The sequence below is a fragment of the Typopeltis vanoorti genome, chromosome 3, assembly GCF_054136105.1.
Source record: "Typopeltis vanoorti isolate ZY-2024b chromosome 3, IOZ_Tvanoo_1.0, whole genome shotgun sequence".
Lineage (NCBI taxonomy): Eukaryota > Metazoa > Arthropoda > Arachnida > Uropygi > Thelyphonidae > Typopeltis > Typopeltis vanoorti.
This window is the reverse complement of record NC_143551.1, coordinates 144,434,532-144,459,992: the sequence shown is the minus strand read 5'-3', so window position 1 is coordinate 144,459,992 and position 25,461 is coordinate 144,434,532. Positions and strand designations below refer to the sequence as shown.

Sequence of the window (25,461 nt, the reverse complement as noted above, 5' to 3'; positions counted from 1 at the left end):
AAACAAAGTCCCGTTGTTTTCGCCAGGGAACCAGGGGGAACAGCGAAAAGCCAGCTACTGGAACAAATCTGAAAGCACACCTCAACTCAACATCACCAGAGTTAAAGATCGGTACTATCAACATAAGAAGCCTGAATGGCAAAGAAATGGAGCTAGCTGAAGAATTAGATAAGTACCAGATCGACATAATAGGGGCGACTGAAACAAACAAGACAAAAACTGGTGAGATCTTTCTGAGCAAAAAATACAAAATGTTATATTCAGGAAATTACAATCAAGGAAAAGAAGGAGTAGCCATAGTATTCAACACTAAATACGACGCTAATCTTCTTGAATGGCAGGCAGTCTCAAGTAGAGTGATGTGGGCAAATATGAGAATGGGGAACTGGACAATGAGACTTATTTGTGCCTATGGTCCCACAGAGGGTTTTACTAAGGTAGAAGTGGAGGAATTTTTTGATGCTTTAGAAAAAGCAACTGACACAATGAAAAATGAAAAGTTGGTCCTTTCTGGGGATCTAAATAGCAGAGTAGGAAATGATTGTCAGACATACAAAAATATTTTGTGAAAATTTGGAGAAAAGAGCAAAGCTAATAATAATGGCAAATACCTGTTGGATTTCTGCTCAGGACATGGACTGGTTATTACTAACACCATGTTCCAACATAAAAATGTGCACAAATTCACATGGAGAGAAGAGGCAAGGAATAAGAAAAGTCTCATTGACTATGTTATTGTTGATAGTGATATTTTCTCCCTGGTGCAGTACACCAGAGTGTAGAGAGGATTTGAAATTGGAAGCGATCACTATTTAGTTTTGAGCAGGATAAAATTGAATTTCATATTGAAAAGAATAACATGTAAGAAAGTTTTAAAGCGAATAAAAGTTGAGCAGCTCTCAGATGTGAACTGTAGACTAAAATACACAAAGATTACACAAAGAAGAAAAAATGAAAGAGTTTCAGAAAAGGAACCAAACCTTGGAGATTCAGTGGCAAGCCTTGAAGAAAACCCTGATTGATTCAGTCAGAGAGGCATCTGGTGAGGTTGTCTGCAAGGATAGAAAAATTAGCACTTCATGGTGGACACAGGAAGTTAAAGAGGTAGTGAAGGAAAAGAAGAAAGCATATCAAAAGTTCCTGGCAAATAAGTCAGTTTGTGCTCTTAGAGAATACTGAGACGAATGTAAGAAAGCGAAACACTGCGTAAAACTTGCTAAACAAAAGTCATGGGAGGACTTTGGCAAGAACATAGAAAATAAATATCAAGAAGGTGGTAAGATATTCTGGAGGTTGTTGAAGAAGCTTAGAAATGGAGGAAAGAGTTAGAGATGATAAAGGTGACATGAAAACAGGAGAAAAAGATATCCCTGAAGTATGGAGTAATTACCTTGCAAAATTGCTAAATGAAACAAGTAGTGATAGCACAGTGGTAAAAAACACTCAACAGGCATAGTCAGGAATACATATTGATACTTAAAGTAGAAAAAGCGATCAAAGGCTTGAAATGTGGAAAGGCAGCAGGAGTAGATGATATTTGACCAGAAATGTTGAAGTATAGTGGTATAAAAGTCTTACAGTGGCTGCACTGAATAGTTCAGAAAGCCTGGACAGAGGGACGAATTCCCGATGATTGGAGTAGAGCTCTAATAGTACCCATATATAAAAAGGGAAATAAAACTGAATGTGAGAATTACAGAGGTATTTCCCTACTGAGTGTTCCTGGCAAGATCTATGCAAGCATACTTGAGAAACAGTTGAGAAGAATTGTGGAAGAAAAGCTTGGTGAAGAACAAGCTGGATTCAGGTCAAATAGAGGTTGTCAGGATCAGATCTTCACTTTACGACAAATAGTCGAGAAAGCATGGGAATATAACAAGGTGCCAAGAGAGAAGCTATTCATTATGCTACAGTTATATGGTGTCAATGGGGCATTATATAAAGCAATACTTATTCTTTATTTGAGTTGTAAGTCAGCACTTAGAATTGAAGGAAGTACAGGAAGATGTTTAATGTTAAATCTGGTGTGAGACAAGGATGTACATTATCCCCTCTGTTATTCATTATCTATATGGATCACATTATGAAGGAAAGTGGTATTAAACATGATATCAGAATTGGAGATGTTAATGTCAGCTTTATGCAGATGATGTTATACTTCTAAATAAATCTGCTACAAGTTTGCAAGATTCCCTGACTAAATTGAATAACTGTTGTATACATATGGTATGAAGGTCAGCATTAAAAAGACAAAGACAATGAAAATAGGTAGCATTGTTGAAAATATCAACTGTGTTGTGAACAGGAAACCTGTGGAACAAGTAAAACATTTCAGCTACTTAGGCACGATTTTTACTGAAGATGGTAAATTAAATATAGTTATAGACAACAGAATCAACAAAACTGGTATGGTAGGCAGTCAAATGAATAAATTCATATGGAATAAGAGAGAAATTAGTCAGAACACTAAATTAACTGTATACAAGACAGTGTACAAACCAGTTTTAACTTATGGATCTGAGTCAGAAGTAAAACACTCGGCCAAAGACTAGAGACCGCAGATATGAGAGTCTTCAGAAAGATTAGAGGCGTGAACAGATAGCATCAATGGCAATATCATATTAAAAACGAGGATATTAGGAAAGAACTTGACATTGTCAGCTTCCAGGAATGCGTTAGCAGAGCTAATCTCAGGTGGTATGGTCACTTAAAACAGAATGGGCGAGGAAAGATTAGCAAAACAAGTGTTCTCTGCCAGGTTGGCAGCAAAACGATCCAGAGGAAGACCAAGATATAGGTGGATTGATACGGTACAAAGTACCTTAGACGATAGAAATATAAGATCTGATAATATTGGAGTCTTGACAAGTAACAGACTGATTTGGAGGAAAATTGTAGATAGGAAGTTAGTAATGATGTAAATTTTTCATGTAGTACTATCATATCCTGTACACCCCTTGAGGGTACATGTCAGGAATTTGATGATGATGGTGAAAAGAAATATGGCAATTTGTCTGTTTTGAATATCAGGATTATCTAATTTGTTCAGAAAATACTGTAAGTTTAGTAATGAAGAGGCAAATTTATTTATTTTGTATTTCCTCATTTATTTTTTTAATGATGTGCATTATCTAACCTTAGCTCACCTATCATAGGTTTATAACCTTTCAGGGATAGAATTCATACATGTTTCAGTTTGCATACCCTAGCAATGAGGTTAATTTTTTTTTTTTTTTACAATTATAAATAGGGAAACAAATCAAAACAAATGAGTGTGTATACCTCATTGGACTTGGAGGTTCTTATGACATGAAGGAAATCCAGGCTTCTTTGTTGTATGCTAACTGACGGATCTCTAATTTGGTGAGTTAGGAAGAAACGAGGAGAAAGCTGCTGATGTATTTCCAATACTGAGTTTGGGGTCTGCCTCTTATGCTTTCCCATCTGTAGGGGTGTAAAGGACCAGAGCATCAAAAGGTGGAGTGTGTGTGTGTGTGGGGTTGTCTGAGTTGGTGGCCAAGACATTTTATTTGGCTGCTTTGAACAGTGCTGACTAGAGGATCTTGCTGGGTTTCTTCTAATATAATAGAGTTGGGAATGTGGTCTTGCCTGGAGTAGTCTAGGATATTTCTTAAACAAGTAGTTCCAAAGCTGTTTATAATATTGGTTGCTACTTTTGTCGAGATGTTCCAGGTCTGGGAGCCATATAGAAAGACAGCCTGGCTGGTGCACTTGTAAAGACAAATCTTTGTCTCCTTTGAGATGAGGCTTGACTTCCATACTTTTTTAAGACTTCTATGGAACTGGAGTGCTTTTTTATTTTTTTTTATTTTCATGTCTTAATGTCTGTTAAAGAATCTGAAATGTGTGATCCTAGATATACAAAGTATTCTACTTTGTCAAGATAATCATTTTGATTTATATAGATGTGCCTATCTATCCGAGTTTTTAATATCTTTGTTTTTTGAGAGTTTATTTTTAGTCCAAATATTTCTGCAGTTCTTCTAAGGTTAATGAGGACTATATCATTGACTCTAACATCATCTGCAAAAGCTCAGGTCTGCAAGGTGCATCCGTGTATATGGGTCTCGGATGAGAATTCCAGATTTAACTTGCATCAATTTAAAAATATAGTCAATCACTATGAATAAGATATATGGGGCCAAAATATCTGCCTGTAGTGATGGGAAAAACTGTTTTGTCTCCATTAACTAGTGCTGTAGTTTGATAACCCTGGTAGGGTGCCTTGATTGCTCAGGTAATTTTTTGTGGAATGCCATAAAGTTTGAGTGTTTCCCAAAGTCGTTCCCTATCAACAGAATGAAATTGGTAAAGGCAATAAAGTTCAAAAGCAATGGTAAGTTCTTGTCCTTTGAACCCTCTATTAGTCTTCTGATACATTGAATGTGTTCTAAAATACCATGTTTTTTGAGGAATACAGCATGGTTTGCACGAAGTAATGGAGTCATATGTGGTTCAATTCTATTTAATATTCTATTGTAAATTTTTAGTGGAGTAGATATGAGTGCGATTCCTCTGTAGTTTTCAGGTCTGTTCAGGTTACTCTTTTTTTTGGAACTGGGATCATCAGAATTAAAGATTATCTTTAAATAGCAATTTTAATATTTTATATGTGTTTTATATGAAGAAAAATGAAGACACTACATACTTTTTGCACCCCACCCCAACTTTTAGGTGATGGTGAGGACACTTTCATCTGAAAGAGGAATACCTAACAAACATTAGTTTTGAATTTTATGCTCTACTGAATCAAATTTAATATGTATTTTATATGTAAATCATACACCCTAAATCTCCAAATAAGAATTTTAAAATGTTTATTGTATAATGCTGTAGTCCAAGAACAAACAGTAATTAGTATTATGTTTAATTCTGTGACAGCAAGTAGTTATAAAGAAAGAAGGAAAATACCATTGGCATTGTGTGCCTCATGCAACCCATGCTACAAAATTCACATCAATTTGACTGTATAATTGCATTTTTATTGATGTATGAAAGTTTTACGAGTGCATGGTGCATCAGTTGTCATCTTAAATAAACACAAAAACTATTCTGATTATAAGACCATCGGTTTAATACACATATATACAAGAACATTGACTAGTTTCACTAGCATAGTGTCTAACTTTGTCAAGACTAAAAAGGTGAAAGAAAATAATAAATGCAAAAAAACGAAAGAATACAGTAAACCGTTAACAACGGTTAGGCAACCAAATTTGACAGTTCGCGTGACAATGTATGCATGAAGCATCTCGCTTCATGCATACATTGTTCCTACAGACGAAATCCTGACACTACTCAAAGATAAGTTATCCAAAAAAAAAATGTTAGCCTTACTTACTCATTGCATCAAGTCTGGATACTTTAGATTTCAAGACACCATCTACAAGCAAAATCATGGTCTAGCAATGGGTAATCCTTTATCTCCTGTACTTGCCAACATTTATCTGGAATATTTTGAAGTTAAAGCTATCTCTTCTTGTTCCTTAGCACCTAGAATTTGAAAACGATATGTGGACGACATTTTCCTCATTTGGAGCCATGGACATGATTCTCTTCTGGATTTCCTTGAACATCTCAATAGTCAACACCCGAATATCCAATTCAAGGCTGAGTTTGAAACTAATGGTTCCCTGCCTTTCCTGGATGTGAAACTGACCCGTTCTTCTGAAAAACTTAAAATTTTGATGTACAGAAAACCTACACACACCAATAGATTTTCCACAGTCAGTCCCATCATTTCCCTCCTCAGAAACTTGAAATTATTTCTACTTGGGGACATAGAGCTCACTCTCTTCTTGACGACCCAGATGAACTTCGTAAAGAAATCAATTTTCTTAGATCTACTTTCAGACTGAATGGTTATTCTAAAAAAATTGCTAAAAAATTCCTTTTTAATCCACATACTGAAGAAATGAATAATGTTAAAGGCAACATATCTATACCATACATAAGCTCAGTCTCTCAAATATTAGCCAAGGTTCTCAAAAAATATAACATTAGAACTTTGTTTACTCCACTTCCTAAGATCTGCTCTCTAGTGAGTTGTCCAAAGCCTAGCCATCACAATCTAAAATATCCTGGTGTGTATAAGATAAGGTGTGACTGCGACATTCCTTACTTTGGCCAGATGGATAAGTCTATTGAATTGCGTATGGAGGAGTACAGGATGAACATTGCTTACAAGAGAACACGTGGCAGTGCTTTATCCAGCCATATCCTTTTTTCGGCCGATTCTGATGATGAAAACCATAGTCATACAATCCTTTGGAATAGATCTAACAACATTTTCCATTGCCATGACGAATTGGAGAGAAAAATTGTAGAATCTAGAGAAATCATCCTCAACCCTATACATTTAAATAATAATTTAAGCTATAACCTCCCAGACTGTCATTCTGCTGTGATCAAATATTGGCACTCACGAGATGCTATACGTACGCACTCACCCAACAATGTGGCCAATGAAGGAACAGCTTTGAATACATTAACTACAACGTTTTCACGTTAAATATGTAAAGTGACTTTCCTGTGCTGTTCACAGTTTTTATCTTCTGGAGCCTTTTGGCTCTTTCTTTTATAAAAACACCTGAAGAAGGCTGTAAAAAAGCTGAAACGAGTCGTGTGATACTATTAAACCTTTTTCCTTTTCTCTCAGTTTATGTCATTCAATTCTATTAAAAAATATGTTTAACAACTGAGTAAATGAACCTCCATGCATGCACGCACACGCACACACACACCATTCATGTTACTGAATTACTATTTTATTAAAATAAAGAGCCAAAAGGCTCCAGTTCAGTGATGCAAAATTATATAAACAAAGTGGATATTAGATCCAGCATTATTTCAAAGCCAAATGTAGAAACTATGAAAGTTTTGTTGACCAGAGAGCTTATGGGAATACATTCACGAGCATATTCTCGTAAGAGCTGCCTTAGTGCATACTACTTAGAAGACATAGGGGAGTGTATTTCCATAAGCTCTCTGGTCAACTTACCTTACAAAACTTTCATAGTTTCTACATTCAGCTTTGAAATAATGCTGGATCTAATATCCACTTTGCTGATACTATTATTTATAATTATTCCACCCACAAGCAGGTAAACTTTGTTATGCTGTGCATACTACTTTAGCTTAAATTGTTCTGTCCTTCACAATTATTTATCTCATATACTTTATTTTCATCAGTAAAGGAATTAAAGATTGTGTAGTCATCAACTGATAATTTAAATTTTTTTTATTTTATAGATAAAGAATAAACATTTTAAACAGAAAACAAGCTGTCATTCCTACAATGACTTCATAACTTTTAATTAAACTTCAAATGAAAGAAATATTGTATATATTTCTTTAATTTACAGTTTTAAGAGAATGGTATCAATTTATGCCAGCTGTCTGTCATTAGGCTTGTGTCTCATTAGGAAGGTGATATACCAATCACTTTCAGAGACCCTTAAGGCTGATCAATGCAGCTGCATAACTGTTCGTTTGTGCTTCTTGTTTCCTTCTTTGTAACCAGGTAACTAATTATAAAGTTAACTGATTGAAGTTTCCAGGTTATTTTGATTTTAATGTTACAGACTGCATATATTTAGTTCACAATGAAAATTTTATTTTAGTAAGGTCACACACTTTGAAATTTAAACATTAATTCTGGATTTTCATGTTTATAATTTCATACTCTTCTAATTCTTTTCTTTCTTGTATTTCTGTCATTAATGTTTAAATATGTCCTTTTTCATATTTTTTCTGTGCACTTTATATATGGCGATCCTTTACGTTTTGTTATCAATGCAAGATTTCCTGCCAATTTCTTTGTTTATTGACCTCAGCTACTATTTTCTCACCAAACTGATTGTTCTTCAATAGAAGATCATGTTATCTTAACTATAAAATATTGAGTATTTATTAGCTTTTCTCTTTTAGTTGCAGTGTCCTTTGATTGTCCTTTTCCTCCAAATTCCCTTTTTTTTTTAAATTATTTTTTTTTTTGCTAAAACTAGTAGAATTTGAAAGATTCATCCATATCAATATTATGAATTTTATTTATCCTTCTACCAAAAAGTCTAAAATCAAAGTTCAGCAATGTACTCAAATTAAAATCATATATTTTATTTTTTTTTTAAATGAAATAAGGTGACAAAAGAATCTAGTTTAGTCCTTAGCTATTCAAAGAGTTTAAAATACTTCATAATTGCCAACTACTAATACCTGAAACTCTGGAATGTATGGGGGGGGGGAATGATCTTGGTGGCCCTAGTAAAGCATGGTATGAGTTCAAGATGCCATAGTTATCCAAATGAATGCCAATAACTTTTTTGGATATTTATTTTCCGCAAATGGAGAAGATAATCTTTTACCCCTACGTCCACTAAAGTGAACCTTGTACTATAACAAAGTATTTCTAGACTTCCTAAGGGTTTACTGTAGTGAGTGTTTGCTGCTGTGCTATATGAGTAAGGCTATTCCAAAGGACAAAAGTAGATGGAATGAAAGAAAAGAACACAAAGTTGGTTTGATAAAATAGAAGTGTTAATAAACACTGACTAATTGCTGTTAATGCTTATACAAGTTCAAAGGAAGGTGAAGGAATGATAATAACTAATTCAATAAAATAGCATCCATAAAAATACCTATAGAATAAGCATGAGGTAGAAAACAGAACATTTGTGTGAAAAAGTGGTTGGTGTGAGCCTGAGAGATGGCCATCAATTAACTGGATTGCAATCCTTTGGATAGTATTATGTATTTTTTTAGGAAGAATTTGAGCATAGCATGTGTTTTAAGGTTGAACATATTTTAACATTTGTAGACGATTGTCAATTGTACAAGTAAGAAGTGGTACCTTGAGTAGAGAATGGCTTATATTGAAGCTTGGAATGTTTGAGCACTACAATGTTTGTCAAATGATAGTGATGACTCAAATGTCATTTGAGTCATCATTATCATCATCAAATTCCTGACATGTACCCTCAAGGGGTGTACAGGATATTATGATAGCACTACATGAAGAACTTACATCACTAGAGGAATGCAGTATACTGTTATCAGCAAAACTATTAACAAGACTTTAGGCAGTGAGAGAGGGTCATTAAAGTAAAGATGGAAAACAATGAGAGAAAAGCCTTAAGATACTCCAGCCAAATCAAGGAAATCAGAAGAGAGGAAGTCATTAATATGATATGAAATATAAAAGGTAGAAGGTAATCCAATGCATAAAGATGGTAATTTGCTAATCAAGCTTTTATTCCATATCCAATCAAATATTATGTTCTGAAACTTAAGTGCTACTGTTACCCACAGAAGCTTTTCTAAACCTTTTTGCGACTTATATCTTTAAGTGGGCAATGTTGATTAAGAGATCCACTGTGAAATGACTGGCAAAATGTATACTGATGGCCAGTGATTTACTGGTGAGTCGCCAAGGTGGTGGAGAAGTTCACTGTTGATAGTTGACTTTTATCTCCCATATTTAGAAATGGGCTGGGTACAGACTTGCTTCTAGGCTGTGGGGGTAGATGTCAGATGAATATTAAAGACTGCAGAGGAAATTTATGAGGAATATCAGATTCTGAGCATAACAGAACTAGAAAGCTTGTTAGTATACAGAACATCTAAGATGCTCCTGATGTATTTTTGGAAAAAAAGTCTTAGGCATGCAGCATAGCATTATTGATATAGTAGGATATGATCGTCTAAGTCAGTGTTTCTCAAATTTCAGATATCCACGTACCCTTCTTAAATTTTCATTATTACCAAGCACCCCCCCTTATCAAATAATAAATAAATGAAATATATTTCATTGTAAATGTCTATTTTAATTGAATTTATATGTAAGAGGATATGAAGTTTGAGTTGAAATACTAATTCTCTTCAACCGAATTCCATAATATCTGAAACACATTCACTATATAGGTATATATTTCTTAGTTTTAACACGTTCACAACAGAGTGGTGTCAAGCAAAACCATATGTTGCACGGGCAATATAAGGTTTTGCTCGAGTCTATACAGCAGTTTCTGTTGGAGAGGAGATGTGATTCATTAGTTAGTGCAGTTTTTATCTCAGTTGTCTCTAATTGCACTATTTGTTGAGAAATATAATGATTCCATGCGTTAATGATGCATAGCCGAAAATTGCCACTTACCCACTGAAGACCTTTCGCATACCCCCAGGATACGCGTACCACACTTTGAGAAACACTGGTCTAGGTCATCTATGCCACAGAGAGAGAGAGAGAGAAATGACCCCAAATCAGTCTGTTACCTGTCAAGACCCCAACATTATCAGATCTTATATTTCTATCTTCTAAGGCACTTTCACTGTATCGATCTACCTATATCTTGGTCTTACTCTGGGTCTTTTTCCTGCCAACCTGGCAGAGAACACTTGTTTTGCTAATCCTTCCTCACCCATTTTGTTTAAGTGACCATACCACCTGAGATTAGCTCTGCTAACATATTCCTGGATGCTGCAATGTCAAGTTCCTTCCTAATATCCTCGTTTTTTAATATGATATTGCCATTGATGCCATCTGTTCACTGCCCTAATTTTTCTTAGGACTCTCCCATCTATGGTCTCTAGTCTTTAGTCAAGTGTTTTATTTCTAACCCAGCTCTCTGATCCATAAGTTAAAATGGTTTCAACACTGTCTTATATACAGCTAATTTCTCTCTTATTCCATATAAATTTATTCAGTTGACTACTTACAATGCCAGCTTTGTTGATTCTGTTGTCTATTTCCATATTTAATTTACTATCTTCACTAAAAACTGTGCCTAAATAGCTGAAATGTTTTACTTGTTCTATAGGTTCCCCATTCAAGATGCAGTTGATATTTTTAATGTTTTTAAATATTTCTACTGTCTTTGTCTTATTAACTATTGATTTTCATACCAAATTTATTACAAAAGTTATTCAATTTAGTCAGGGAATCTTGCCGACTTGTACTGGATTTATTTAAAAGTATAACATCATCTGCATAAAGTAAAGAGCTGATTTTAACAACTCCAATTTTCATATCAGGTTTAATACCACTTTCCTGCATAATGCGATCCATATAGATAATAAATAACAGAGAGGACAATGTATCCTTGCCTGACACGAGATCTAACATTAAACTATCTTCCTGTACTTCCTTCAATTCTAATTGCTGACTCACAACTCAAATAAAGACGAAGTATTGCTTGACACCATGCAACTGTAGTGTTTTGAATAGCTTTTCTCTGGCACATTATCATATGCCTTTTCCAGATCTACAAAACTTAAATAAGAGATCATTGTTACATTCCCATGATTTCTCCACTATTTGTCGTAAAGTGAAAATCTGATCCTGACAGCCTCCATTTGGCCTGAATCCAGCTTGTTCTTCACCAAGCTTCCCTTCTACAATCCTTCTCAACCATTTCTCAAGTATACTTGCATATATCTTACCAGGAACACTCAGTAATGAAATGCCTCTGTAATTCTCACATTGTTTTATTTCCCTTTTTATATATGGGTACTATGAGAGCTCTACTCCAATCATCTGGAATTCATCCCTCGGTCCAAGCCTTCTGAATTATGCAGTGAAGCAACTGCAAGACTTTTATACCTCTACATTTGAACATTTCTAGTCAAATATCATCTATTCCTGTTGGATTTCCACATTTCAGGCCTTTGATGGCTTTTTCTACTTCAAGTATAAATATGTATTCCTGATTGCATGTCTGTTTGAACATTTTTTACCACTGTGCTCTCACTGCTTGTTTCATTTAGCAATTTTTCGAAGTAATTACTTCATGCATAAGGATATCTTTTTCTCCAGTTTTCATGTCACCTTTATCGTCTCTAATTCCTTTTACAGCACTCTTTCCTCCATTTCTGAGCTTTTTTTTCCCCAACAGCCTCCAGAATATTTTACCACCTTCCTAATATATTTATTTTTCTATGTTCTGACCAAAGTCTTTCCATGACTTTTGTTTAGCTAGTTATACACAGTGTTTACTCTCTTACATTATTCTCTGTATTCTCTAAGAGCACAAGCTGATTCATCTGCCAGGAACTTTTGATATGCGTTCTTCTTTTCCTTCGCTGCCTCTTTAACTACTTGTGTCCATCATGGAGTTCTGATTTTTTTATCCTTGCAGACAACCTCACCACATGCCTCTCTGGCTGAATTAATCAATGTTTTTTCTTCAGAGCATGCCACTGAAACTCCAACTGTTCTCAAACTCTTTCATTTTTTCTTCAATAATGTTTGTGTATTTTAGTCTACAGTTCACATCTGAGAGCTGCTCAACTTTTATTCTCTTTAAAACTTTCTTACATGTTATTCTTTTCAATATGAAATTCAATTTTATCCTGCTCAAGACTAAATGGTAATTACTTCCAATTTCAAATCCTCTGTACACTCCAGTTTCCTGCATCAGTGAGAAAACATCACTATCAACAATAAATTCACTATCAACATAGTCAATGAGACTTTTCTTATTCCTTGCCTCTTCTCTCCATGTGAATTTATGTGCATTTTTATGTTGGAACATTGTGTTAGTAATAACCAGTCCAGGTTCTGAGCAGAAATTCAACAGGTATTTACCATTATTATTAGGTTTGCTCTTTTCTCCAAATTTCCCCAAAATATCTCTGTACGTCTGACAATCATTTCCTACTTTGCTATTTTGATCTCCAACAAGGACCGTTTCCTTTTTCATTGTGTCAGTTGCTTTCTCTAAAGTCTCAAAAAATTCCTCCACTTCTACCTTAGTACAACCTTCTGTGGGATCATAGGCACAAATAAGTCTCATTGTCCAGTTTCCCATTCTGATATTTGCCCACATCACTCTATCGATACTGCCTGCCATTCAAGAAGACAAGCCTCATATTTAGTGTTGAATACTATAGCTCCTCCTCCTTTCCCCTTATTGTTATTGCCTGAATATAACATTTTGTATTTATTGCTCTGAAAGATCTCGCAAGTTTTTTTTTTTTTTTTTCAGTACCCCTATTAAGTTGATCTGGTACTTATCCAATTCTTCTGCTGATTCCATTTCTTTGCCTTTCAGGCTTCTTATGTTGATAGTACCGACCTTGAATTTTGGTTATGGTGTGTTGGGGTGTGCTTCAGGACTTGAGGGGTTCCTGAAGTCATTACTAAATAGTAAACATTTAAGCATTTTATCCAGTTTGATTAGTGGAAAAGAGAAGAAATGTGGAGTTGAACATTTCTCTCAGGAAGTTGATGCACTGTTTGTGTAGCTGGCCTGTGCAGATATAATTTTCATAATGAAAATTTCGTTCCAGTGATTGTTATAATTTGGAGTGTGAAAGAGATAGCATATAAATGCAAAAGAACGGGGACAAGGAAATTTTGGATTACAGAAGATTAAGAAAGAAGGGATTCTGGTTCATTTTATATTTTTATCCCTCTTGGGTTCATAGCTGTCCAGTTGAAATAACGGTTAATGTGATAAACATTATCCAGGTTTAGATGACGAATTCAGATCACAAATGTTGGTGAAATGAAGGGGTCTACTGCCCCCACCCCATTGTATGTATGTTGGTTGTTCTTTGTGGGAAATTTTTTCAATCTACTGAGTTTTTGTAATTATTTACGCTGCCTTTCATGGCTGGTATAGAAAAGAGCTGGTGGAGTGCAGTGTTTGATAAAAATCTAACACATCCCAGTTGATATCTACTTTTTCCAATAATGATCAATGATAATACTTGTTGATGGGCGGTCTGTTAACTGACACATTTTGAGTGTGTGTGTGTGTGTGTGTGTGTGTGTGTATTTTATTTTTTGTCAAGTTCACCTGAATGTAAGAGACTCACTGTTTTTTGGAGAGAGTCATAAGTTTTCTATTATTCTTCAAGTGATTGGAGGTAGGGATGCTTATAGATATGAGGTGTTTAAGGGTGAAAGTTGGATAACTGGGGGAGACCTCCACATAGCCTTTTAAGGAATGCAGAGAACTAACCAGAGCTTCTGATCTGACCCAATATTTATCCTTACTATCTAATGCTGCATAACATTAGTAGATATCTGCCTGAACACACACACACACACACACACACACACACACACACACACACACACACACACACACACACACACACACACACACACACACACAGTGGGCTAGCAATTTGCGATTTAGCTGCTGATCAATTGTATTCTTACTGGCATAAACCAAAATAAAATGGAGGTACAACATGACAGAATTTCAAACTGGCTGAGTTGTTCCCTCCTAGATAACCCCCCCAACCCTAGCTCAACATTAAGAGAGTTCAATGTGGCACCATCAACATAAGTATCAATAGAAAAGAAATGGAACTGGCAGAAGAATTAGATAAGTACTAGATTGACATAATAGGTCCTACTGAAACAAAGAAAAAAATAGGTAAGATTTTTCTAAGCAACAAATATGTTATATTCAGATGATAACAATCAGGAAAAAGAAGGAATAGATGTAGTATATAACATTAAATATGAGGATAATCTTAAGAAAACATTTTTAGACAAGAGAAGGCAGTTGACACAAAGAAAAAAAGTTAGTCCTTGTTGGAGATCTAAAGAGCAGAGTAGGAAATGATTACAAGACATGTAGAAATGTTCTGGGAAACTTGGGGAAATTAAACACAGCTAATAATAATGGTAAGTATCTGCTGGATTTTGGTTCAGGATATGGACTTGTCATTACTAACAACATGTTCCAATGTTCCAGCATAAAGATGTGCACAAGTTCAAATAGAGAGAGAGAGAGGACACAAGAAATAAGAAAAGTCTCACTGCATATGTTATTGTTGATAGCAATATTTTCATGCTGGTTCAGGACACAAATGTAGGGAGGATATGAAATCAGTAGTGTTCACCATTAAGCTTTGGGCTGGATAAAACTGATTTTCACACTGACAAAAAAAAAAGTGTGTAAGAAAGTTTTAAAAAGAATCCAAGTTGAACAGTTTTCAGAAGTGAACTGCAAACTCAAATACACTAATATTATTCAAAAAAAAGTTTGAAAACAATAACCAAACCTAGGCAATTCAGTGGCAGATCCTGTGCAAAACATTGATTTAGCCAGAGAGGTGGGTGATAAGGTGAAGTTGTCTGCAAGGAGAGACAAATTAGAATCCCACTCAGGAAGTTAAGGAGGCAGTCAATGAAAAGAAGAAAGCATAACAAAAGTTCCTGGCAAATAAGTTAGCCAGTATTCTGAGAGAAAAAAAAATGCAAGAAAGCAAAGCATGTGTAAAACTAGCTAAACAAAAGTTCTTGGAAGACTGGTAAGAATAATGAAAATAAACATTAGGAAGGTGGCAAAATATTCTGGAAGCCATTGAAAAACGTTAGAAATGGAGGAGCCAGAAACGGTGAAATTTACATGAAAAGTGGAGATAAAGATATTCTAGATGTCTGGAGTAATTACTTTGAAAGATGGTTAAATGAAACAGGCAGTTACAGCCTAGGGATAGAAAAACATTCAAGAGGAATGCAATCAGGAGTACATCAATACTCAAAGTAGAAAAAGCCATCAGAAAACCTGAAACATTTCAGGTTTTCTGATGGCTTTCCCTCCATATTTCAGCATTTCGACCAGAAATGCTGAAATATGGAAGTATAAAAGTATTACACCCTTACAGGATGAAGCAGAGGAGTGAATTGCCATCTGCATTAATTCATTGTGATCCCTAATCAGAGGACTCTACTTATCCTAAGGAACAAATGGGTTGAAGAAGAAAAGTATTACAGCGGCTACACTGAATAATTCAAAAGGCATGGTCAAAAGGTTGAATTTTAGATGATTAGATGATTAGAGTAGACTGCTTATAGCACCCATCTATAAAAAAAAGAGGGGGGGGGAGAAACTGAGTGAGAAATACATAGGAATTTCCCTATTGAGGAATGGAAACTTGGAGAAGAAGAAGCTGAAGCTAGGTTCAGGTCAAATAGAGGTTGTCAGGATAAGATTTTCACTTTCTTTAAGAAAAAGAGGTGAGAAACAATAGGAACATACAGGATCAGTATTTAAGTTTTGTAGATCTGGAAAAAGCAAATGATACAGTGTCAAGAGAAAAGCTGTTCAAAACACTACAGGTATATGGTGCAAATAATATATTAAGCAATACATAGCCCATATATGAGCTATAAATCAGCAGTTAGAATTGAAGAAGTATATGAAGATGGTCTGATGGTGGTGCGAGTCAAAGGTGCATATTATCTCCAGTGTTATGCATCATCTATATGGATTATGAAGAAAAATGTATTAAAACTGAATCAACACTTGAGATGTTAATCTCAACTCTCTACTTTATGCAGATGATATTATTATGTTTCTTCACCACACTCTTACACAACTTCCAAGGGCCTCTGATTCTTCCCCCCCCCCTCTTACCTTCTACTCTTTATATAACCTCCTTTGTATTATACTCAAATCTCCTGACTAACTTAAACATCTCTATCTTATCACCTCTCTTACTCCTATTCACTAAACTCTGTAATTTACATTCCTTTAACCACCCCCACACCCCACCTCTCTCTCTCTCTATAGCCAACATTCTAGGGTCCTGATATTGTGTTAGTCACTCATCTCTCGACTTTTTGCAAGAGATGAGTGACCAAATCTGAGCACAACAGTGTAGGTGTGGCCTAACTAGTATTTTATACAGACACTCCTAAATAAATCCAGTACAGGTTCGCAGGATTCCCTAACTTTTGAACAACTGGTGTAATAAATCTGGTATGAAAATCAGCAATGAAAATAGGCAACAACACTGTAAATATCAGCTGCATCCTGAATGGAAAACTTACAAACAAGTAAAACATTTCCCCATTTGGCATCAATTTTAGTAAAGACGGAAAATTAAATATGGAAACAGAAGTAGCATTGGCAAAGCTGATATGGTAGGAAATGAAATGTGAATAAATGTATATGGAATAAGAGAGAAATTAATCAAAACACTAAACTAGTTGTATACCAGATAGTGAAAGCCGAGTTAGAAATATCCGAGAGCTGGATTAGAACATAAAATACTTGATCAATGACTGGAGACCGTAGATATGAGAGTTCTGAGAACAATTATGCAAGTATATAGATGGCATGAATGATAGTATCATATTAAAAATGAGGATATTAGGAAATAATCTGCCATTATTAGCATTTAGAAATGTGAGAGCAGAGCTAATCTAAGTAGTATGATCACTTAAACAGAATTGGAGGAAAAAAAAAGGTTAGCAAAGAAGTGAGAGGTGTTTTCATTCCCTTATCACTTTCTCGCACAGTGGTGATTGTGTTATAGGTTTTGAGACCTGGTTGTGCACGAGTTGATTATATTAAGATCTTTGCATAATTATGTAAGTCTATGAATGATTTTTATTATTTCATAACCTGATTTTAAAAAGAATACATCAATAACAAAGTGTTCTTTGTTACTGATTGCACACAAATACTTTTCAATTAATTTATGCAGTTAGAAGCAATTTTGGAGCCTATAGCATATTAGGAGGATAAGGAAAGAATTACAATTAGACTCTGCACTACTAAGGTAGGCGAAAAAAAAAAAAAAAAACAGTATCATGGATGAATTCCAACATTATCAATGCACATAGATTAATATCACTAAACACATTCCATATATAAAAATAAATTAAAGATATCTAAAAACATTACTGATATTAATTCAAATACGAAGTAAGGGTTTTGATCATTTCAGAAATATGTACAAAGACCAAGTTATATAACTTGGCAGCAATAATTTTTAAATAATCATTTAACTAAAGGACTTTGGAAAAAAACTGTTACTACCAAATCACATGCAACTCAAAAATGTGAATGTTAACATTTTTAAAGTTCTAAACTACTGCTTGGTGCTCATACTAATCCAGTAAATCATTTGGTGTTTTTAATTTAATATTCTCTCTCTTTTGGTATTTTTATTTTTATTTTTTTTTGAGATATTAAGCTTGCCTCCTCTAGATTCTCTTAAGGAAAATAACCCACAGCTGTTCAAAACAAAATATCAGGAAATTTCTCACCTGTTATTTTCAGATTTATATATTCATTAATAGCATATAGTATACATCAATATAGAATCACTTTTGTGATTCTATATTGATCTCTAAGTGGGATCAATATAGAATCTAAAATTAAAAAAAAAATACTAATAAAAAGAATACATGATTTTCATACTCTTGATGCAAAATAATTTTTGCAATAGTTGCTTAAATTATTTTAAGTATTATCTTAACAAAGAATTACAAGTTCTATGATTTAAAACTTGTCTTCTATAATAAAGTTATTAAATTAAACTCTTACATACCTCTGATATACGCATGTATATTCCTCTACTATTTTGGCCAATATCAAAATAAAAGTTTTTGTTTTCTACTCTCATATGCTGGCCTTCCGGTAGTTCTCCTTTAAATTCTGCATAAAATAGTTTACATATAGACTACAATTTTTTTATACTGAATATATTTGATGCATCCATTAAATATCATACTAACCTAAACAAAACAAAAAAAAAAAAAAAAAAAAAACATTAAAATAATTGAAGGGATGGAATATATTAATGCAGACTGAAAATTAATGTGCCAAAAACTATTTTGTATGCTCTAATATTCATCTGGAATAATGATGGGAAAAATAATGGAAGTTCATCAATAATCAACATTTGCACTGCCTGAAAGCCTCTGATTTAGGTATTGTCAGAATGAATTTTGCTGCCATGCCATTAGTATCAGAAGAGATCTTCTTTTTTAGCTTCTTTGATCTACAGATGAATATAATTTTCTAGTCATTTCATGTCAAACCTTTGTAGATCCCTCCATCTTGTTATTTGGTGACTGTTCCTTCTCTTGGTAACCATTCAGTGCACAATTTTGTCCAACTTTTGTCTGTTAATGTGCTAATATGACCAACCCTTCTTCATTTACCTGCTTTGCAATACTTCACACTATCCTGAAGATGAATGGAGTAGCCCAGTCATCTCTCTCACTAATTCTATTATTTCTAATTATATCCCTTTTTGTTATGTGGAGCATTTAAGGTTCTTTAAGGTTCTTTTTAGCCACACAAAACCTATCCTTCTGTTTTTAGTTGTTGCCCATAATACCTTTAGACAAGTGTTATGAAAAAGTTCAGCATTTGTTATTAACAGTTAGTTACTAGCTCAAATGTATAAAAATTTAAGCACAATATTTGAAATTAATTTGTTTTGCTTTCTGATAATAAATTTTTGAAATATTCTGATATTTACAGCATTAGTAACATAACATGCTGGACTGTTAGTATAATATATGGAACATTAGGGTGCTTCTTAAAAATAGCAAATTTTAAATGTTCAGAAGTTTGTATGAGGCACCTACTCACTGTTTTTGCAATAATAAGAAAAAGCTGATAATTTGAGATGATTTAGAGTATATTTAGAGGATTCGTGACAGTTTTTAATATCACTCCCAATAACATTACATAATTTGCTTTTTTATATTTTAAAAATCTAGTTTGGTGCTCAAAGTGAATTGTGAGTATCAGTTAGGATAACATCCCAAAATTTAGAAAGTTAAAGACAATCATTTTTGTTAAGTTTGGGATTGTGAATGTCACAGCTTTCTTTGTATAGTCTTTCTAGAATAAAATATCTTCGTGTAATACTCTGGTACTGTTTCACAGAATTCCGTAATTTGTAGATAAGGCATAGTTTGCTAAATCGGATTTATTGGACTCCATAAGTGAAATATATTCTTTATGTTCTTCAAGATGAATATGTGCAGAATGACAAGTCTGTCCATAACAGCCACAAGAGCAGAGGAGTTCTGTAAACTGCAGGATCAGAAAGAGGAAGATATTTATCTCTTGGGAAAGAGAGAGATAAGGTATTTAGTTCATGAACTGGACTGAAAGAGACTTATAGGTCAATCTGACAAAGAAGTCTTCCATTTTTTCTGAAGGTCCTTTAACATATAGAAGACAACTTCTTGATAAGGGTTAAGACGAAGCTCATAATTATTGATTATTTTATCGATAGTTTTTGTATCATAACCATTACAGTAAATGGTAGCTCTAATAATAGAAGTCCTTGTTTAGAAGAGAATCTGTTGAACATATTTTATGAGCTCTGTCGACTAGAGATTTGACTACAACACCATATTTCTGACAAGGGTGATGATGTGAGTTTTAATTAATGTATTTGCCAGTATGAGTTGGTTTTCTATATACACAGTTTTCCCCATAAATATTGTTACAACTTCTGCACAGCCCTGCACTACCTACAGAACTGCACAAGCCAGGTTCTGCATGCGTCCAACATTTGCAGTTTCTGTTTTACCATTTACCTTTTTAGGCTGTCAGTAGAGAGAGAGAGAGAACTGTCTTAGCTGTACAAGTTAACATGCAGTGGGGGAGGGGGGATTATGAGAACCATGTAGCTGTAATAGCTCACAAGGTTGGAATGCGGTCACCTGTTATTTTCAACAGGTTAAAACACTTGGGATCAGAAGGATGTTTGTATATTGGACTATTAACTGTTATAACGATACAGAAAACTCATCTGAATACCAAAGAACAGGTCAATTACGCTGCATTAGGTCAACAGCTTGTGAGGGCATGCCTCTACTGTAATCCCGTGAGAATGCAGAAAGTGCTGTTGCGAGAGATGAAGGTTTCGTAAAGAATGATGACATGTATACTAACTAATGACCTGGGGATGAAAGCCTATTGTTGTTCTACTGGACAGTTCCTAACACCACAACTTATGTGGCAGAGGGTGATAAAATCAAAGGCAACTCTCCAGTGGTATGCAAACAACAGACATAGAGATATCCTCATCACAGATGAGAAGATTTTTGACACTGAAGATCCATTTAACTACCAAAAACAACTGGTTATATGTATGCCCCCAGATGGTTCTACAACCATAGCACCCAGGATTCAAAGAAGTCACTACCCCACATCAAGGTTCTCCCAGGTGGACTATATTCTCTGCAGAAGAGAACATATGAAGGAGCTAAATGATTGTACCCAGGAAAGGAGGTGGTAAAGTAGCACAGGCTTATACTCTGCCAACTGGAAATAAAAGGTAAAACAGAAGCTAGCGAAAGGGATCATCAAGACAAGACGTTAGAAGTTGGGAGAAAATGACTTTAGTGAACAGTTCATCAAAAAGGTACAATAATGATTGCAGAAAATTATTATTATTATTACTTGACACCTCCAGGGATTCCAAGGATTCATCGAGGGAGGGCACCTACTCTACAACTTTGTCTCCACCAATCAATCTACCAACTACAACGAGCCGCAATTACACCAACGCCATCTACCACCAACCACTACATTTTCCCAGACAATCACAAACATCCATGCCCACGGTGGGATTCGAACCCACAGCCTTTTGGCTGGAGAGTGGATATGCTAGCCACTCGGCCAACCAGACCAGCAAGTGAACCAATAAGTGACAGAAAACATCCATAATTGAAAAGAGGATCAGACAACAGGAGATATTAAGGTGGACAAGGAAACATAGTAGTGAAATGATGAGATAGAAAAGTGTATTAGGGAAAAGAAAATGACCAAGCAGAAAAAGAACAGAGTAGGTGACAAGAATAGAATATAGAAGTAAAGAAAAAAAGGCAAAGAGAACAATAGCAAGATCTAAAGCTGAAGCCTATGCTAACCTGTATGAAAGTCTAGATAACGATGAAGGTGTTGAAGGGGCCCTCAAGATGGCCAGACAAAAGGAGTGGGAAAATAAAGATATACATTTGGGTCTTTTTTATGAGGTAGATACGTTCCACAGAAAACAGCATATATAAAAAATCGAACAAAAAATGTCTAAACCTACATTGAAAAATTAGGGATACGCTCCATAATTTTCGAAAACCGCATAAAACTGAAGCAATGAATTAAAATAAACCTAAAATTGAATAAAAAAGTTTATGAAAATTCAGGAAAATAAGAATGCCAAGTTTGTTTTAAAGCTTTATTAATTTAATTTTATTGAAAAGTAACAATTTTTTTTTACATTTTGTGATCAGAATTATCATCGCAATTAGACAATATTTGCCAACGTTTGCGAACTGGTGCAAAATCACTCTCATCACCAGAAGAGATAGTCAGCACATCAGACCTGTATGGTCAAGGCAATGGTTCTTCACAAACAGAATTAGCTTCACCCTTGTTCTGTGCTGATTTTTTTCTTCTGACAATGTAATCAGTGATTAAACTTTGAGATGATGATTTCACTAATTTTTTATACAGCTCGCGATCTCCAGACATACAGTTCTTCAGTTCACGTTGGAATGTAAAGGCTCATTCAGAATTTGTGTCATTAACAAGAAAATGATTTTCCAATTTATTGCACAGTTCAAGACCTTCTTGAATTATATTTGCAGTGAGGACAGGTTTTTCTTCTGCTTCACTATCGTTTTCTGGATCTTCGACGATATCTAAAGTTAATCGATATCCAATAATATCATCGTCATTTAAGGCATTATCCACAAGTAATTCGCCTACATCGTTCTGGCTAAATGTATCAAAACCTTCTCCACAAATTTCATGTGCCAATGTAATGATTTCAGCTGATAATGTAGATGTTTGCAACACATCCAGGCTAAGCTGCTTTCCAGCAGGCATTTAAAGTTTGTGGTCTTATTTCAGCGACAGCAGATGCAACATGATTTAAGCAGTCCAAAATAGAAAATTTTTTCCAAACGTCAGTTACTGTTAATGATTCATTTTCTAGTTTATCCAATATAAATTGAAAATTGTGTTTAACGTAATATTTTCTAAAAGCAGCAATTATGCCTTGATCTAATGGCTGAATAATGCTTGTTGTATTGGGTGGAAAAAAACACTACCTGCACATTTGGATGTTCTAAATGCAGATGACTTGGTGTATTGTGAACAATTAATAAAACTTTAAAATTTAGAGTTTTTTGCTTTATATATGTTTCCACTTCTGGTACAAAGCAATTATTGAACCATTCAGTAAATACAGCAGTTGTTACCCAGACCTTTGTATTAGCCATCCAATGTACCGACAGCTGTTTTAGATCTTTGCCTTTTAGAGGACGTGGTCTTAGAAATCGATTTACTTGGAGGGGGTTTCAACATTCGATCTCCTGATGCATTGCTGCAAAGTAACAACGTCACTCAATCTTTGTTTGCTTTAATCCCACTTGCTTTTTTCTCAGACTTTGCGATGTAAGTTCGACTAGGCATTTTCTTCCAAAACAATCCTGTTTCGTCAGCGTTAAACACTTGATCGGGACAATATCTACCATCTTCAATAATTTTGGCTAACTTTTCTTGAAAATTTTTAGCTGCTTCTTCATCTGCTGCTGCAACCTCGCCTGTAATCTTCACGTAATGAAGTCCATTCCTTTTTAAAAACCCGGTTAACCATCCTTTGCTAGCCGGAAATTCTTTATCAGCCTGGGAAGCGGAAGTAGACGGCTCCAATTGCTTCATCTGTTCATATAACCGAAGAGCTTTTTGTTTAATTAAATAACCACTTATTGGAATTCTTCGAGTTAATTTTTCAATCCAAATTACGAGCGCTCGTTCCGTGTTTTCTAATAAAGCATCTCTTGAGTACAATGATAATTTGGCACTTAGTTTTGTGCCAGAAATGACAGATTTTCTTATTGCGACTTCATTCTTTCTAATTGCTTTTATAGTAGATTCGCCTAAATTAAAATGTTTACCAGTTGCTGCAGATCCCTCTCCTTTTGCTAAGTGATCTAAAATTGCAATTTTCATTTCCAAAGAAATTGCTTTTCTTTGGTGCTTTTTTTCTCCATTGGGCCAAATTAAATCTTGAAATTAAAAATTAGCAATACAATTACAATAATGAAAAGGCAAACACAAACTTACTCCCATGCAAAATTAAACACCACGAACATTCACTGCTTACACGTTATGCCAGAATGTGCTGCAACATGCTGTTCATTATGTACAACGGCGATGAACGAATTGGTCAACACGCAAAATCATGTGCTTTATAGGTAAAATTTTCCAACTGTTATACAAGCAAAATAGTTACCACTTTAAAAACTACAATGAACATAAAAGAGAAGTTAATTTTCCGCCATGTAATAATAAACAACTCATCCCACAGTACGGATTGATTATCCCAGGGTTTCCCAAACTGTGTTCTGCGGAAGGTGAATAAGTGTTCTGCAAGAAGACTCCTGGAATTTGTCATTTTAGTATTCTAAGCATTTTTCATGAATAAATATGTTATAGTGGAAATATTCTGAGGAGAATAACATTTGTGAATATGTCAAAAAGCTCAAGACCCAGAACGTCTAAATAACATCTGTGTAGCAAATGTTAGTGATGACCAAGCCATGTGTTTTTTAAACGTGGAAGTATCCATGAATTATTGTTAATTTTCACACATTTAAACCTTTCAACATTTGGGAAAGGGAATACTGCTGTTTATGACCGGTCATAAAAATTGCCTGCAAGCCGATTACAACAATGCGTGCCGTATCCTCTGTTCTCAAAACTGAATGAAATAACATCTGTGTTGCAAATGCTAGTGACCAATCAGTAAGGAAGTATAAAGAAAATTTTTCCACTGAAATTGAAGATCAAGGTAGTCTGTATCTGGTTCTATGATCTAGTAATACTGAATACTTTCTTCACAAGTTCGTATTGTAGGGTGAAAGCGCTTGTTTCGAAACCATAGTGCCATCATTTTTTAAAAGTAATAGGCCTACATATAGTGATTCATCCACATCCAGCCTACAAAGCAATCTCCAGGATTTACAAAAGGAGGGGAAAACTATTAGCACACAGGAGAAAAAGTCTGCATTCACTCGTAAGTACTTATAATAATATATTAATTTTTGGTGATCAGAATGGGATATGTCAATGAAAATCAGTACAAATTAATTAATTAATGATTAATTAACAATAAAAAATCAGCTAAATTAACAATTAATTATTAATTAATACATTACAAAATAACCAAGGTGTTCCATGAAAATTTCAGGATTTGTGAAGTGTTCTGTCCTAGGAAAAGTTTGGGAAATGCTGGATTACCCTATTATCGGAATGGATTCTCCTTCTATTGACATGTACAGAAGTGTCGAAAGGTCTCTTATCTGTGCGCGTACTATACCACATAACTTCAAATCCGCATAAAAAGAGACCCGAGTGTATATATTTCTTCCCCCTTTACCATCCTCTCCTTTGTTAGGATGGTACTCCACTGTATGAAAAAAATGGATGTACTAGATAGATAGAAAGAATATTTTGAGAAATTAATGAATTAAATAAATAAAAGTATATAAAAGGATGAAGGAGATCTAGTAATGCAGCCAATTCCTAACATAACAAGAATGAAAGTGGGAAAATAAAGAATGGGAAGGCAGTTCGACCTTATAACATCCCCATAGAAGTATAGAAATGTCCAGGTGAATTGGACAACTCTATTAATGGATGCCTTTAACAG

The 25,461-nt window shown here is 34.7% G+C and overlaps 1 protein-coding gene across 1 annotated transcript in view; it reads right to left on the bottom strand.

Moving 5' to 3' along the window:
• The window catches only part of LOC150108630 (transcriptional regulator protein Pur-beta-like), a 343,857-nt gene that overhangs the window by 51,133 nt on the left and 267,263 nt on the right, over positions 1-25,461 (bottom strand). The window contains exon 6 of the mRNA XM_090390893.1: positions 18,322-18,428. Within this exon, the coding sequence (XP_090247019.1) occupies positions 18,322-18,428 (107 nt within the window). The remainder of the gene's footprint in view (positions 1-18,321; positions 18,429-25,461) is intronic.